The 18,341-nt window shown below is 41.6% G+C and overlaps 1 protein-coding gene across 4 annotated transcripts in view; it reads right to left on the reverse strand.

Moving 5' to 3' along the window:
• Positions 1-647: 647 nt before the first annotated feature.
• The window catches only part of LOC129015246 (ankyrin repeat domain-containing protein 26-like), a 99,115-nt gene continuing 81,421 nt past the window's right edge, over positions 648-18,341 (reverse strand). For 3 of the 4 annotated variants that reach the window (XM_054452872.1, XM_054452871.1, XM_054452874.1), the window contains 5 exons: positions 10,439-10,726; positions 9,633-9,850; positions 7,075-7,303; positions 5,563-5,642; positions 654-3,256 (listed from right to left, as the gene is read on the reverse strand). In XM_054452872.1, coding sequence (XP_054308847.1) covers positions 3,199-3,256; positions 5,563-5,642; positions 7,075-7,303; positions 9,633-9,850; positions 10,439-10,726 — 873 coding nt within the window. In that variant the 3' untranslated portion in view covers positions 654-3,198. Of the gene's footprint in view, positions 3,257-5,562; positions 5,643-7,074; positions 7,304-9,632; positions 9,851-10,438; positions 10,727-18,341 lie in introns of all 4 variants that reach the window. The other variant, XM_054452873.1, reaches the window with a different exon arrangement.

An 18,341-nucleotide genomic window follows, 5' to 3' on the forward strand; every position in this document is an offset into this window, starting at 1 on the left:
AAAACTTTATAGTTTTGCTCTTCTGTGATGTGTTGGGACATGAACCCAGATAAAGAAAGAAGGTTAGGCCTCATTTAACATGGGTCTATTATTACTTTTCTGTGCATTAAGATCATAAAAACACCATCAAAACTATAAGCCAAAGTGCATTGACTGAATTTTTAATAACAATGAGACACAAAAAACTAGTTACAATTTACTTATCTATTTTTGTTAAAACAAATATTTTATAATTTTTGTAATCTTTTCAAGAGACAGGGTCACGCTATGTTGCCCAGGCTGCAGTGCACTATCATTTCACACTACAACCTTGAACTCCTGGGCTCAAGCAATCTTCCTGCCTCAGCATCTGGAGCAGCTGGGACTACAGTTGTGTGCCATTGCACCCAGTTTTTGTAATTTTCCAGTGGTTGAAAGATGGTCAAACCTCAGACAAAGTTCTTAAAATAAGTCAAGCATAGTTGAACTATTTTTTTCCTTACCAATTCTATAATTGATACACCTTGTCATTATTGGATTCACTTTGAGATCCCCAGAAATGAACTCCTACTATGAGTGAAGTCACATGTTGATGCTACCTATCTGGCGTGATCCAGAGTGTTCTTGGTTGTCTTCTTCAAAGAAAGAATTCACTCAAAAGACCAATTAGTAAAGCAGGCAAAAGTTTTATTGGGGAAGTAAAAGTACACTCCAACAGAGGAGTGGGCTGACCCTGCTGGAAACAGCCCCAGGACATTCTGCATTTGATATTCTATGGTCTTGCTTCTTTCCTTGCCCAGTTCTCACCAAGGCTTGGGGGGATCATCCCTTACTGTGGTTCATGTACATGCACTGGACGCAGTGATCAATACAAATCCCACCCGATGGGGACGTTGCTCATTACTGCCACCCAGGAGGGTCATATAGCCATCAAATTTGTACTCATTGCACCTGTGTGGCTCTCAAGAATTCTGCTTTTGCCTTTTTTCTCCCTTATCAGGATCTAGTTAACCACATTTTGACAGTTTGACCATAGAATGAGTACTGGGCATCTTAAGAGGTGTTCTGGGCTGTTCCTTCCAACATGGGTACCTCCCCTTCTGCCTGCTAATATCTGACTAACTGCCTCCTTTTACGTTTATCCCTTAAGGAGTTGGGACCCAGAAATATTTTGGGAAATAGGGTGGAGGTCATTCTTCTGTAGCTACTTCCTGCTGAAAAGGGGCGTCAAGGGTCTTCTGGTCCCTCCTCCTTGCTTGCTGTCATGGCAAGAGGGTTTCAGAGGTTGTTGTTGTCTCTCAAAAGGTTTGACCCACAGTGTCCAGAGGAGACATACAGAAACTTGGTTGTCCTCGAGGGAGGAAAGAAGTTGACATCCTTGTCACAAGACCATTTGAAGTCTGATGGCTTCTAGATGGGATGAAATAAACTTAGTTAGTAGATTCAAGAAGCAAGGCCCAGAAAAGAGAAGAAGGAAGACAGAGATCAGGGGTCCCAGGAAGGGGAGGAGCCATGAGAATCAGAACCAGGTGACACCCCAGTAGCCCCTTCCCAAAGGTGAGAAGCCTAGTTTATGAGATCTCAAATGTGCTCCTGAGCCTGCCCTGACCTCTTAACCCAGATCAGCACTCTTCTCCAAGCACAGCCAAGTTCCTCCCTGAGCTGCAGCCAGCATGTCAAGACCTCTACCATGTTTGAGAACTGTAGCTGTGAGAGAACTGACTTGCCACTGTAACTCTGTTATAGCAAGAAGTCATTTCTATCTCTTGAGCCAATTCCAGAGACAGGCTGTGGTAGGTTCAGGAGTAAGTGCCAATGCTGGCTATTCCTATCATGGCACCTGTGGTGATGCCAAGCCCAACGAGAAAGGGAATTAATTAAATTGCTTGGTGGGCCCCAGTGTGAGGTTATAAATAAGAGCAAGGGCAGAGAAGCATCACCTGGGGCAATGAGATGCTAGGGGTGAGGTAAGCCAGCATGCATGTTCTGGTCCAGTTTGCAGACCAGAGGTGGCAGTTTGCAGGCAGAGGTGGGCCTGTGTCCCACATAGAAAACAAAGTTCTGTCATAGGTAGACAGGAATGGATATGGAAGAAGGCAAGGTCAATTCCAAACATTACCAATATCCTTGTTGGCTACACAAGATGTGATATCCTGTCACTAAAGTTGCAGCTGCTAGGGGAGCCAGACATGAGTGAGTAGTTTGAATAGGAGGATGGTTCTTATTTTCCCAGAAGAGCATGTGTCTAGTAATGTCAAGAAGAGCCTCCAAAGGGAGTTAAAGATTTGAAATTTTTGCATGACCCCTACTGGCTTGGTAAGGTAGAGAATCTTACTTGGTATTGGGAGATTTCAGTTGCTAGAAAAAAAGAAGTATGAGAGGTATTGACAATGGTGGTGGTTGTGTTGCAGTGCACAGGGTTGAGAGAACCCACCAAAGTTCCAGAATCTGTGGCAGTACTGATGCCTAGGAGTACCTGACTGATGGTGATGGGGGAAAACAAGGGGCCTAAAATAGTATAAGTGGGCTTAAGAAAAGCCTGAAAGTCCCCTTTGCTTGTGTTAGGTAGTGTATGCATCTCTGGGAAGGTCTTGTATAGAGAAGCCCCAGTGATAGGTGAAGCTAAACTGGGCTTGAGAAGTTGCCTATTCTTGTATCGTGGCTGGGTAGGCTGTTCCTGCCTTGGATAGAAATAATTCATGCGTAGCCCATAGGTTGAGGGATAGGAAGATTTGGTGAACTTCAGTAGTTGTTGAGCTGCTTGTAGATTTTTTTTGATATAGTTGTGGGCTGTTGGGGCCTATGAGGGTGATTTTAGCTAGAAGCATTAGTGAGCATAGAGCATTTGGCCGCATGGTCCCAACAAGAACAGATTAGAGCCAAATCAAGATGTCTGTTGATTATGGAAAAAGAAGCTGTTAACTCAGTGAGTATTAGAGAGAACATCACCCAGATTATGGCTTTGAGATTTAAATCCAGGTAGGGCAGAACAGACCTTTTCCTGGCGGTGGGTGGCGGTTGGTATTGGTTCACAGTAGCAAAGACATATTAGTAAACCTGCAAGGAGTATTATGATTCATGGTATAACAATCCAAAGCATTACTAATTTACTTATCTTTATTCTTTTGGCTTTGCTTGAAGAGGAGTTTGAGACCCTGGAGGGGCTCAGTGGTCCAGGTGTCCAGTGGGACCTTTACGACTTTCTCTGCCAGAGATGAGTCATACAGCTTTACCTTGGAATAGTGGATCCACTTGGTGATCCCTGGCACCATTACTGCTGTAGGAGTGGAGAACAAAACAGTGTAACGACCTCTCCAAATAAGACTCAGATGAGACTTTGGAGTTCCATCCTTCCAAGTCTTGATGAGAACTTGAGTTCTCATCAACTTGGAGAGTATAAAATTCGGTCAGAGTTTTCAGGATGTGAAAATATCTTTTGGCCTAGTTTTTGAGCCCCCTGCTGAGACTGGGATAGGAAAGTAACATAATTAGTGAGTTGGTAAGTTTCAGTATCCAACAGGAAAGCAAAGAAAGGATCTTCCACATAATAACTCGAAAGAACTGAGTTGTAAATTAGAGGTGGGTATGTTTTCAGCCTTAGTAGAGCAATATGTAGTAGCTCTGGTCATGGCTTTGAGGTTTCCTGGCATAATTTTTCCAAGGTTTGCTTGAGAGTTTGGTTAATTCTGTCAACCATTCCAGAGTGTTGTGGATGCCATGAGGAATGTAGAAAGTAACTGATTCCCAAGGCCAAAGAAACAAGTTGAGTAAACTGTGAAGTGAAGGCTGTACTGTTACAACTTTGCAGCTACCTGGGAATGCCAAACCGGGGGATGACCTCCATGAGGAGGGCCTTTACTACCCCCACTGCTTTTTCCATTCACATGGGTAAGCTTCTATCCAACCTAGAAAGGTGTCTACAAAGACCAGAAGATATTTATACAGGCAGGAAGTTGGTTTAAGTCAAACTGCCAGTCCTCCCCAGCATAAGTACTCCTCCATTGGACTGGCTGGAAAAGAAAAGGAGGTTTGGCTCCTTGTGGGATGTTTAATGTGCAAAGGGCACAGGCCCTGCAAACTTGTTCAAGAGTCTTGGAAAGATTTTTTTTTCCCCAAAAGAGCCATTTGCACATTATTGAAAGTTTTTTGTTGCCAAAGTGGCAGGAGTCATGCAAAACATAGCTAACTTTCCATTGAACATTTTAAGGCAGATGTAGGACCTCTCAGTTGATACCAGCCTCCAGGGCCTCGTGTCCCAGTGCCCATTCCTGTTCCTCTGGTGAGTACAAGGGACTGGTGGCTTTGGATCCTCAGTGGGAGGATGAATTAAAGGAGGATGAGGATGCTCTGCTGGGAAATTTCCTAAGCCATTTATAGGAGAATTATCCACTGAGGGGCTCACAAGAGCCAAACTAGCAGGGTCTAGTTTGCATTTTTGGCAGAGATTCTGATCTTCTTTTAAAGCCATAAAGGCCTGGACATAGGGTACCTCTGACCATTTACCCTGTCACCTGCAAAGTAGGTCCAACTGCAAGATGGCATTAAAATTAAGGCTACCATTTTCTGGCCAGCCTTCCTATAGTCACATAACTTTGTATTGAGGCCATGCAGAGTTACAAAAGAAAACTACTATCTTTTTCTTTAACGTCTGGGGATCAATCTTGTCCTAACTTTTGAGAATGCATCCAAGGGGTGAGTCCTACAGCGTGGAGTGTTGAATGTCCATCTGAAAAACAGAGAGAAGTAAAGGCCAGGGGAGAGTGAGCATCCTCGCTCTCTGTCCATTCTCATCCATTATGAAAGGGGAAGAGCATCCTCTCCATCTCTTTTCCACACTAGGCCACGCAACCCTAGCCTGTGAGGAGATTCACACTTCATGCACCCTTACTGCATGCTCCCAACCGAGCGGTGACCTCTTTCTCTCATTTGGTCTGTTGACCCCCCAGGTCCATAGGTCTCACCTCTAATTATAGATGACTGTGCCCAATTATAATTTCGTAGCTTTTTGTGATAACCCTCTGCATATAGGCAAAGCATGTCAAGGACAGTGGGAAGGGCCAGAGACAAGAGGGAAGTTGATTGGTAAATCCCGGAGAATTCAGTGGTAAGGACATGGAAAGAATATTGGGTACTAGCCACATCCAGGAGACCCCTAGACCGAGACCATAGCACCCGGAATTTACCTAAATTCCTTGGAGGTGGAATTAGTGCAGAGGAGACAGTGACAGAGCATTCAAAAAGTCACTCTATTGGAGCCTATCTGGGAAGAGAGAGGACAAAGTGGGTGGCATTGGCTAGCAAGAGAGATGCTGCGATGGCATAGGCAGCAGGACCAACTGTGAAGAAAGACAGGGTGGTGAGTCCCCAAAAGTTGGTTGTGAGAATGTGGAAGTAATCAGAAGCCTTAGGGTCTCTGTCAAGAAGAAAGCCTGGAGGGGCTGTTGGGCATTAGGTGAACGTGCTCCAGCTGAGCACACAAAGCAGCGATGCCAGGGAGCTTGATCTGCATGCTCAGCATTCTCATAGACTATGCTGGATAGGAGCAGACATGTGAAAGGAGACAGCAGGGAGCATAGCCCTTACCTCACAACAGGATGTGAGTCATAACACCGAGAGATGTTGCCAAGCCTGGAGTTCCAGAAAGTGTCCTCCGTTCTTGTCTTCTTGCAAAAAAGAATTCAGCCAAAAGATCAGTTAGTAAATCTAGCAAAAAATGTATTGCAGAAGTGACTGTACGCTTTAAGAGAAGAATGGGCCAACTTGGCTGGGAGCAGCTCCAATACATTCTGCATTTGATCTTTTTCCTCACTTTCTTCTTTGGGTTCCTGCCTGTGTTCTTGTCCAGTTCACACCCAGGCTTGGGGGACCCTCCCTTACTCTTGGTTAATGCACATGTGCAGAACCCAGTGATTAAGACAAATTCTACCCAGTGGTGGCATTGCTCATTACTGCCACCCAGGAAGATTATATAGCCATCACATTTGTACTCACTGTTTCCACGCAGCTCTTAAGAATTCCCCTTTTGCCTTTCCCCTTCTTTATCTGTAGTTAACACATTCTGACAGTTAACCATAGAATGAGTGATTACTGAGCACCTTAAGGGTCGTTTGGGGCGTTCCTTCCCACATAGCAACCTTTCCTCTTGCCTGCTCATAACTGACTAACTGCCTACCCTAACAGTTGGATTGCAAGGTTCTTGTTCAATTGAACCTTGAAACATTGAAAGGGTCATGTCCCAGGGAGATGGGAACCCTGTGCAGTTTTACATGCAATTCTGAGTAGGAAAAACAGAATGGATTCTGTTTGGTCACATTTGCTATTTAACTACTCTTGATATCATTGCCATCTTAGCTATAAATCATTCAAGTGATGGTAAGATAGACATAAGTGAACGTCACTTTACGAATTCAAATATTGCTTTAAGTATTTAAAAACTGCTGTACAATTGCACAGCAACGGGCACATTTTACAACAATTGATATTAAAATGCTAAAAGTACAATAACAATTAAGGATGTATTCATGTAAGAAAATCACAAAACTTTAAACTGAAAAACAGAAGAAATCTTTTTTAGTGTTACAAGTTCATAGAATTCATAAAAAGTATTTATCTTGGATTCCTTTACATAATAATCATCCATATGTGGTTAGGTGTTTGAATACCAATCATTTATATCTGATTAGAAGGGGGAAACTTGAGATGCTACAGGAAAACTTTAAAAACATTATGAACCCAAGCCAAACTAAAATCAATTAGAAAGCAAGCCAAAGCATCTCAAAGTATAGCTTTAGTTGTTAGGCAATACCATTCAATTTCCAAAATCTAACTTAAATGCAATTTTTACGGAAATTTAAAATGTGCCGGTTTAGTTACATTTATTAAATAAAGTTAACAAATGAATATCTCTTGACAATGAGAGCTCCAAGGACTTAAAAAAAAAGCTGTAAAGTTTGTTTCCTTTCCTTAAAAACACAGATAATTATGACCTTTATTTAAAATACATAAGTCAATTAGACAACTCAATATTTTGCCAAAAAAATACAAGAATTATATCAGAAGTCTGAGAAGGAAAGAAAAAATGATGCTATACCTAACCTTTGACAAGTCACTCTCCATTCTGATATTTGAAGACAATGAGCTTAAGGTAGGAATTCTTAAGGCTTCTCTTGGAATATGTATCCTGTTGAGACCTAAATTTTCATTAAGATTTCCATTGCATGCTGACTCTAGGACTGGCCTTGTAGTATGAGAACTAAATAAAGATCCGCTCCACTCTTTTTCTTGAAGAAGTTTGGTACTGACATCTGCTAGAATTTCTTTACGTCTATGAAGATTGCAAAACACAGACACTGAGTATTTTGGGGTTTTTTTACAAATTATGTCTAAATGACTTGCATTGTTTAAAAAGTCACCATGAGTCAATGAAAGATACCATAAACCATGTTTTAACTCTGAAAATGTATGAGAGCATGTGTCTTGTACACAGTTTTAATTTTAAAATTGTTCTAAAGAAGTACATGTACTCCTAGAGGATTTTTAACAAGTAATTCAAACAAAGTAGGGAGGGAAGAGCAAAAGCTATCAATGATGTACAGATTAACAGGTGACATTTGTTGCCTTCTGAAATGGCTCTATTTATAAGATTCTGAAGGATGCCATTAGAAATACTTGCGTTTAGGCTGGGCATGGTGGCTCACGCCTGTAATCCCAACACTTTGGGAGGCCAAAAGGGGTGGATCACTTGAGGTCAGGAGTTCAAAACCAGCCTAGCCAACACAGTGAAACCCTGTCTCTACTAAAAATACAAAACATTAGCCAGGCATGGTGGCGGGCGCCTGTAATCCCAGCTACTTGGGAGGCTGAGGCAGGAGAATCACTTGAACCCAGGAGGCGAGATCGTGCTACTGCATTCCAGCCTGGGACAAGAGCAAAACTCCACCTCAAGACAAAAAAAAAAGTAAAAAAGCAAATAAATACTTTTGTTTAAAGGGTAACTACATGAAATGATAAACATGTTAATTTGCTGGACTAGAATCACCATTTGACTATGTATAAATATATTAAAACATCATGTGGTACTCCTTAAATATATAGGAGTACCAAAATATATCCAAAAATATAAATCCAAAAATATTTTACTCCGGAGAAATAACTAAAAGTAAAATAAAGCTAGAAATACTTGTATTTAGTAAGCCAGTTACAGAAAAAAACTATCTCTCAAAGACACTTTCAAGCATTTCTTTTTACCACCCTTGTAAATTTCACCCATTATTTGAGAAGCATTTGGCACTGGGGAGTCATTCAGAGCAACAATTCCCTAGGGAGAAGGAGATAGCGAGATCAAAGAGAATTCAGTCATCTCCAAAGGCGATTTACTCCTAAAATTGTGACCCAGGCATCAGAAGTGGGGCCTGCCCTTTTGGACTTCCACCCACCACCTCAGGCTGACCAAGGTGTTATTTTTCACCACTTTGTGAATTATATTTCCTTTCAACCCTGTGTTAATTATTCTCTATTTCACAAGTATGCCTTTATGTGGCGTGGAAAAACTATACAAAATACTTTGTTCCAAGGTGGCCTCTAATGATAATACCAAAGATCACAATCAATGACAGTTAATTGACTGAGTGCCAGAATGTGCAGAGGAGTAGGAGTACCTGACCCTTTTTCAGTTTAAGTTGTAATCTTATAAAAAATAATTAAATTCGTTAATATTTCTATATAGGGGAATGCTGACAAACCATTGTGTAACAATATCACTGTCTAAATTATGAAGCTTCAAAGATACTTGGCTGAAAAACTAACAGATCAGGTTAACTAAATAAGAATATTAAGGGGATAAAGAGCCACATAAAACCAAAAAACAGGCCAGGCACGATGGCTCAGGCCTGTGATCCCAGCACTGTGGGAGGCTAAGGTGGGCAGATCACTTGAGGTCAGGAGCTCAAGACCAGCCTGGCCAAGATGGCAAAACTCCAGCTCCACTGAAAATATCAAAATTAGCCAGGAGTGGTGAGAATATGAAAGTTCATACTCAGGAGGCTGAGGCAGGAGAATTGCTTGAACCTGGGAGGCAGAGGTTGCAGTGAGCCGAGATTGTGACACTATACTCCAGCCTAGGCAACAGAGTGAGAATCCATCTCAAAAAAACAACACACAAAACAAACAAAAAAACACATCAAAAACAGGGGAGTGACATGAATTGTCCTGGATTTTTTATTTTTATTTTTATTTTTATTATTATTATTTTTTGAGATGGAGTCTCACTCTGTCACCCAGGCTGGAGTGTAGTGGCATGATCTCGGCTCACTGAGACCTCCGCCTCCTGGGTTCAAGCAATTCTCCTGCCTCAGCCTCCCAAGCAGCAGAGATTACAGGAGCGTGCCACCATGCCCGGCTAATTTTTGTATTTTTAGTAGAGACGGGGTTTCACAATGTTGGATGGACTGGTCTTGAACTCCTGACCTCAGGTGAGCCACCCATGGATTAACATTTTAAAGGCAAGCTCATTTACTAACATCATTTTCCAAAATTGTTTAATCTAGTTAGCTTTCGCTTCCCCCAATCTCATAAACCTGTCTCACTAAAAATTATGCTTTTGAGGCAAATTAATGAGCTTCATTTATTTTCTATGATTCTGTGTTTTGACTTACTTGTTTAGTTCATCTGACAAAGATTCTCTAAGTTTTAATTCTTCTAGATACAGCTCCTTATATTTTTCCAATTCTGTTGTATTACAGTCTGCTTGTGAAGTTTTTGCTTTGTAGAGTTTGAATTCCAGATCTTTAATTCTAAGTTCCATCTGACTTTTCATAGTAGCATTGCTTTCCTCTTTTAACAACTGTAACTTGTTATGAGCTATTTTCTGTGTCTAAAACAAATTGAAAGGGTACATTAAACAAATAATTATAAACTGAATAATTATTGTGTATTTGTTTCTTTTTGTTTTGGGTCGGTGATCTAGAGAGCATTTCTAAGTATGTGAAAAAAGCAACTGAAGTTTAATATATTTATTATGAGTATCAATTAAATTAATAATTTAATCTGAATTGTAAAAAAATGAAATCATGCTTATGGTAGTACTCATGAAATGTAACCCTCCAAAGAATAATAAAATCAATTTAAATTCTGAAAAATTGAGCAATATAACTTAAGAATACTTCAAGAGTATAGTATAATTTATAAACCACATTTTTCTTTCTCTTTTAGTCTTGTTTTATGCCACTTGTCTTAGCAATCAAATGATTCACTAATGAGAATCATTATTATGGAAGATCAATTTAGTTACAATAATGATGGCAAGTGAAATATTTAAAGACAGAAACAGATACCACCTTCCTTCTAGAAATCTACCAAACAAATTGCTATAAGAGAAGTAGAGAAAACACATACAATGTATGTATCCCAAATATAATTTGCACTGAAATGAATGAAGGCACCTTATTGATAATAAACTAACCTGTAAAAGTAGACCAACGTTTTCTAATTGTTCTGCTATCTCCTGCCTTGCTCTTTCTTCAACCTCCTGTTTATAGTGTTCCAATTGACCACATTCTAACATATTCATTTCCATGTGACTTTTGAGGTTTCCTAGTTCTTCTTCCAGCTTCTCCTGATCCTTCTGTAGTGTTTCATGTTTCTCTTGCATTGTTTTCATATATAATAATGCCTGTTGAAGAACTTCAACCTCTGCATCCACATGTAGACCTTCTGAAGATGCAGTTTCCACTGCTTCTGTAAGATCAGGCTGCAAAAGTAAAATAATATGGTTTGATAATGAAGAAAGAAGACAGAATAGTCTAACATAAAACTAATCATTTTTGAAATACATTCAGTTGCAATAAAATGTTATCTATACTGCAGTAGATTCTTAAAACATGAATCCTTGAATTACTTAGAAAATCAAAAACAAATTTAAAACCACCAGGAATCACAAAAATATATGTTTTACACACATCATCTTTGCCACACAACATTTTTACGTGACAGTAGGCTTTCATTTCCCTGATTGTTTAATGTATTTCCTCTTTAAAATTGCTCCAAGTCACTTCTCTTTTTGTTGTTGTTGTTGTTGTTGTTGTTGTTTTGAGGTGGAGTCTCGCTGTTGTTGCCCAGGCTGGAGGGCAGTGGCATGGTCTCAGCTCACTGCAACCTCCGCCTCCTGGGTTCAAGCGATTCTCCTGCCTCAGCTTCCCAAGTATCTGGGATTACAGACAACTGACACCATGCCCAGCTAATTTTTTGTATTTTTAATAGAGACAGGATTTTACCATGTTGGCCAGGCTGGTCTCGAACTCCTGACCTTGTGATCCACCCACCTCGGCCTCCCAAAGTGTTGGGATTACCGGCGTGTGCCACCACACTCTAAGTTACTTCTTAGTACAAAGTCTCTTGCCCCCTCACACCCTTTGTCATTCCCCATAATTTCTAAAAAAGTTTTAGGGACACCATATTAAATTATCCAGACCTAAGCTAATAAATCACTCTGAGAAGGAGACTTGAAAATAAGACTCTAATTAATGAATTTTTATGATGAAAACTCCAACAAATTAGGCATAGAAGGAACATATTTCAACACAATAAAGGCCATATATGGCAAAACCACAGCTAACATTACACTGAAAGAGGAAAAGCTGAAAGTCTTTCCTCTAAGAACTGGCATAAGACAAGGATACCCACATTCAGCACTCATATTCAACACAGTATTAGAAGTCCTAGCCAGAGCAACTGGGTGAAAAAAAATGAAGGGCATCTAAATTGGGAAAGAAAAATTGAAATTTCTCTTTGTACATGACCTGATCCTATATATAAAAAACCTAGACTCCTCAAACAAACTCTTAGAACATTTCATCAACTGGCTACAGAATACACATTCTTCTCATCGGCACATAGAACATTCCCCAGGATAGACCATATATTAGGCCAGAAAACAAGTCTTAGCAAATTTTAAAAACTTAAAATCATATCAAGTATCTTCTCAAACACAATGGAATAAAACTAGAAATCAATACCACTTATGATTGCTAAAAAATAATAAAATACTACTCAGGAACAAATTTAACCAAGGAAGTAATAGAGCTCCCCTGCAAGAAAACTATGAAACACTGATGAAAGAAATGGTAGAGGACAAAAACAAATGGAAATATATCCCATGCTCATGAATTTAAATAATTAATATTGTTAAAATACTACCTGAAGGAGTCTACAGGTTAAATATGATCACTATTAAAATACATATTAGTCTATTTTCACACTGCTATAAAGATACTACCCAAGACTGGGTAAAATGTCTTTAAAAAGAGGTTTAATTGACTCACAGTTCTGCATAGCTGGGGAGGCCTCAGGAAACTTACAATCACAGCAGAAGGGGAAGTAGGCACATCTTACATGGTGGCAGGAGAGAGAGGAGAAAGTGAAGGGGGAAGAGCCCCTTATAAAACCATCAGATCTCGTGAGAACTTACTCACTATCATGAGAACAGCATGGGGGAAACTGTCCCCATGATCCAATCACATCCCTCCCTTGACATGTGGGGATTACAGGTCTCTTCCTCCACACATGTGGATTATAATTTGAGATGAGATTAGGGTTGGGACACAAGAGCCAAACCATATCAAAATATCAATTACATTTTTAACTGGGGAAAAAGATGACCAACCAGATGCAGCCAGAAACACCTCTTCCACAGAGAGAAAACAAAATATTGAGTAAACCATCACACTTGACCAGATTTTGGGGGAAAAAGCACTCAAAGTCAACAGAGAGGCAATGCAGACACTGAGTTTGAAGAGGAAGGAAGCTAGGAAGCCAGATGGAGTCACCAATCACCAGGACCAGCTGTTCGTCCAGAATTGGACCTAAGGCAGGACAGAGTGAAGGAACTAGGGGTCACACAATCCTGCCAGGGACCTCTGAGATCCTAGGTACAAGAGATCACACAGACATTTGAATTGGCAGGGGGAACTGCCAGGAGAGTAGGGAGAGGCAGAGCTTGAACATGCATGGAGCCCAAAGGTTTCATGCATGAGGCAGCTGCAGGAAAATATGAAACTAGGCACCCATCCACCAAGGATCTCCATCTTTCTGAGTCACTTTAGCCCCTGCTGACAGCCTGACCAGGAGAGAGCAGGGCTGCCTTTCCCAAGGGCCTGGAGTGCATCTGATTTGCACACTCCCTTGTTTGCCGGTCCCTTCCCCGGCTCCTGCCTGGTTGCTCCCTCAAGGGTGTACACATAGCAAAGCCTCCACTGCCCCACCTGAGTGTTTTTCTGGCAGCCTGAAAGCAGTTTTCCCACTCCAGTACAGCCAATGCTTGACCCTGAGGTACCAGAGAATATAGCTATGAGACCCATCCCAACTTCCCAGGGTTTGAGTGCACAGTTAAGCAGTATGCAGCTGGTATCTGTGGCCTGAGCTCAAGTCGGGGTGGCACCCCCACTCTCAGAACACTGAGAAGAGTGAGGCACAGATTCATGTGCTGGCATGGGAGCTGGGTGTGCCTCCTTCTGCAAGACTGGTCTGGGAAAAGCATAGCCTGTTGGATGGCCACAGACTCCATCCAAGGGAAACCTATGGCCTGGAACACATATCAGGTGAAAGATTTGGGTTTAAAAGGCTTGGGACAAAACTAGCTGGTCAGGCCTTACCTAAAAGCACACATCACAGAAAACCTGGTCAGGGGAGCATGAGTTGTATGGTCCTCAAAGCCAACTGCTGAGCAAAAAACTCCAGGCTGTGGGTACCACACCAGCTGCACACCCATGGCACCACCCACCCTGCCCAGGGGACCTTCACCCTTGACCCACAGCATGCACAGACACCTGCAGACATACCCCATATCCCATTCAGACTCTTCCAAGCACAGGGAATCAGCAGGTCCCTGGAGATTTGGAGGACTAACCTTTGGCTCAGGCTGCCCCTAAAGCAAGCTTGTCCTGGGCCCATGGGCTGCATGCAGACCAGGAAGACTTTGAACGTGGCCCAACACACATTTGTAAATTTTCTTGAAACATTATGAGATTTTTTTTGCAATTTTTTTTTAGCTCATCAGCTATCGTTAGTGTTAGTGTGTTTTATGTGTGGCCCAAGACAATTCTTCTTCTTCCTATGTGGTCCTGAGAAGCCATAAGATTGGACACCCCTGGCCTTAAAGATGGGGGCTGTGCAGCTGTCCAGGGACTTCTTTGGCCCTAAGAAAGAGGGAGTATAGCACCAGTGATTGAAGGGGATTCTCTGAAGGCTTGGGAACAAACTTTGTGAGAAAGGCATTTCTTGCCTCCCTGCCAACTGCTTCCCCCTCCTCAGAGGCCTGATCCAAACACACTGATATACAAGAGTTATGCAGCCGAGTAAGAGCCTATCCACCAGCCCTTACTCCAAAGCACCATCTATGGGATTGAAGCCAGAATTACACCACCAAACAAAATTAATTCCCTAAACACAGTTAGCCTATGAAAACCAATGCAGGAAACTAGCCACAACTAAGAAATCCATAGAGGCCAGGTGCGGTGGCTCACACCTATAATCCCAGCATGTTGGGAGACCAAGGCAGGTGGATCACCTGAGGTCAGGAGTTCGAGACCAGCCTGGCCAATATGGTGAAACTTCATCTTTTCTAAAAAAAAAAAAAATAGCCTGGTGTAGTGGCAGGCACCTGAATCCCAGCGACTTGGGAAGCTGAGGCAGGAGAATCACTTGAACACAGCAGGCAGATGTTGCAGTGAGCTGAGATCACACCACTGCACTCCACCCCGGGTGACAAGAACAAAACTTCATCTCAAAAAAAAAAGAAAAGAAAAGGAAAAGAAAGAAAGAAATTCATAAAGATCCTTGGCCTTCTGAAAGAACACAGAAACTAAACAAATGAACTGTTCCAACATACACAACAGTCAAACACTCAAGGGAAGAATAGGAATATAGAAACCAGAAGTCATATCCAAATGACAGAAATTTCAAAAAGATAAATAAACACTAGCCCTCTCAGATGAGAAAGCATCTGTGAAAGAAGTCCAGCAATTCAAAAAGTCATTGTGTTTTCTAACCCTCAGAGGATCACACTAGCTCCTCAGCAATTGATCCTAACCAGATTGAAATGCTGAAATGATAGTCTTAAGAATCCAGAATCTGGATGGTAAGGAAGCACAATGAGATCCAAGGGAAAGTTGAAATCTAACCAAGGAAGCCAGAAAAATAATTCAAGAGTGGAAGGATGACATAGCCATTTTAAGAATGAAGAAAACTGGGCTTCTGGGATTGAACAACTCACTCTAAGAATTTCAAAATACAGTTGGAAGCCTCAACAACAGACTAGACCAAGCAGAGGAAGAAATTGTAGAACTTGATGTCTCGTCCTATGAATCAACCCAGTCAGATGAAAATAAAGAAAACAGAATTTTTTAAAGTGAAAAAAACCTCTGAGAAATATGGGATCACATAAAGATACTAAATCTATGACTCATTGGCATTGTGGAGAAAGAGTAAGTAATTTGGAAAACACATTTTAGAATATAGTCCACAAAACTTTCCCCAATCTCATTAGAGAAGCTGACATGCAAATTCAAGAAATTCAGTGATAAGATACTATACAAGATGGTCATTCCAAAGACACATAGTGAAAAGCATCCAAAAGTCAATGTGAAAGTCTTATGGCAGCTAGAGAAAAGGGTCAGATCACATACAAAGGGAACCCCATCAGGCTAACAGCAGACTTGTCAGCAAAACTTTACAAGCCAGAAGAGTGTTGGCCTATTTTAGCATCCTTAAATAAATTCAAACCCCAAATTTTATATCCTGTCAAACTAAACTTCATAAGTGAAAGAGAAAAAAATCTTTTCCAGACAAGCAAATGCTAAGGGAATTTAATACCATTAGACCAGCCAGCCCTACAAGAGATCCTTGAGGGAGTTCTAAACATGGACATGAAAGAACAATACCTGCAACCACAGAAACACACATAAGTACATAGCTCACAGAACTTATAAACAAATACACATTGGAGACTACAAAGCAACCAGATAACAACATCCTGGCAGGATAAAAATCTGACATATAAATATTAGCCTTGGATAAAATTATCTAAATACCCCACTTAGAAGGCACAGAATAGCAAGCTGGATTAAAGAAAATCAAGAATCAACCATCTGCTGTCTTCAAAAGGCCCAACTCACATATAATTACACCCATAGATTCAAAGTAAAGGCATAAACTAAGATCTATCATGCACACAGAAAACAAAAAATCAGGGATCATTATTCTTATATCAGATTAACACATTTTAAACCAACAACAGTTTTTAAAAAGGACAAAGAAGAAGACGATAAAGAATGATACACAATGATAAAAGAACTCAATTCAACAAGAAGGCATAAATATTTTTAAATATATAGGCACCCAACCTTGGAGCATGGGATTTCTAAAACAAGTACTTCTAGATCTATGAAAAGACTTAGTTAGCCACCCAATTATAGTTAAAAATTTCAACACCTCATTGGCAGAATTAGACAAATCGCTGACACAGAAAAGTAACAAAGACATTCTAGAATTAAATTTGACATTTCACCTATTGAACTTCATTGACACAGAATCCTCCACCCAACAACCACAGAATGTACTTTCTTCTGTGTGCACAGGGAACACACTCTGAGATCGACCACATGCTCAGCCATAAAGCAACTCTCAATACATTTTTTAAAAACTGAAAGTATACCAAGCATAATCTCAGACCCTAGTGGAATAAAAACAGAAATCCATACCAAAAATTTCTCTCAATGTCACATAATTATATGAAAATTAAACAACTTGCTCCTGAATGACTTTTGGGTGAACAACAAAATAAAGACAAACATTAAAAACTCTTGAAAATAAATAAAAACAGAGAGAGAACATGCCAAAATTTCTGGGATACAGCAAAACCATTACTAAGAAAAAGGTTGTTGGGGAGGAGCCAAGATGGCCGAATAGGAACAGCTCCGGTCTACAGCTCCCAGCGTGAGCGACGCAGAAGACGGGTGATTTCTGCATTTCCATCTGAGGTACCATGTTCATCTCACTACAGAGTGCCAGACAGTGGGCGCAGGTCAGTGGGTGAGTGCACCGTGCGCCAGCCGAAGCAGGGGCAAGGCATTGCCTCACTCAGGAAGCGCAAGGGGTCAGGGAGTTCCCTTTCCAGGGGTGACAGATGGCACCTGGAAAATCGGGCCACTCCCACCCGAATACTGTGCTTTTCCGACGGGCTTACGAAATGGTGCCCCAGGAGATTATAGCCCGCACCTGGCTCAGAGGGTCCTACGCCCACGGAGTCTCGCTGATTGCTAGCACAGCAGTCTGAGATCAAACTGCAAGGCGGCAGCGAGGCTGGGGGTGGGGCGCCCTCCATTGCCCAGGCTCGCTTAGGTAAACAAAGCAGCCTGGAAGCTTGAACTGGGTGGAGCCCATCACAGCTCAAGGAGGCCTGCCTGCCTCTGTAGGCTCCACCTCTGGGGGCAGGGCACAGACAAACAAAAAGACAGCAGTAACCTCTGCAGACTTAAATGTCCCGTCTGACAGCTTTGAGGAGAGCAGTGGTTCTCCCAGCACGCAGCTGGAGATCTGAGAACGGGCAGACTGCCTCCTCAAGTGGGTCCCTGACCCCTGACCCCAGAGCAGCCTAACTGGGAGGCACCGCCCAGCAGGGGCAGACTGACACCTCACACGGCTGGCCAGGTACTCCAACAGACCTGCAGCTGAAGGTCCTGTCTGTTAGAAGGAAAACTAACAGAAAGGACATCCACACCAAAAACCCATCTGTACATCACCATCATCAAAGACCAAAAGTAGATAAAACCACAAAGATGGGGAAAAAACAGAGCAGAAAAACTGGAAACTCTAAAAAGCAGAGTACCTCTCCTCCTCCAAAGGAACACAGTTCCTCACCAGCAACGGAACAAAGCTGGACGGAGAATGACTTTGACGAGCTGAGAGAAGAAGGCTTCAGACGATCAAATTACTCCAAGCTACGGGAGGATATTCAAACCAAAGGCAAAGAAGTTGAAAACTTTGAAAAAAATTTAGAAGAATGTATAACTAGAATAACCAATACAGAGAAGTGCTTAAAGGAGCTGATGGAGCTGAAAACCAAGGCTCGAGAACTACGTGAAGAATGCAGAAGCCTCAGGAGCCGATGCGATCAAATGAAAGAAAGGGTGTCAGACCTGGAAGATGAAATGAATGAAATGAAGCCAGAAGGGAAGTTTAGAGAAAAAAGAATAAAAAGAAACGAGCAAAGCCTCCAAGAAATGTGGGACTATGTGAAAAGACCAAATCTACGTCTGACTGGTGTACCTGAAAGTGACGGGGAGAATGGAAACAAGTTGGAAAACACTCTG

Source organism: Pongo pygmaeus, chromosome 18 (assembly GCF_028885625.2).
Source record: "Pongo pygmaeus isolate AG05252 chromosome 18, NHGRI_mPonPyg2-v2.0_pri, whole genome shotgun sequence".
In the NCBI taxonomy this organism is placed as follows: domain Eukaryota; kingdom Metazoa; phylum Chordata; class Mammalia; order Primates; family Hominidae; genus Pongo; species Pongo pygmaeus.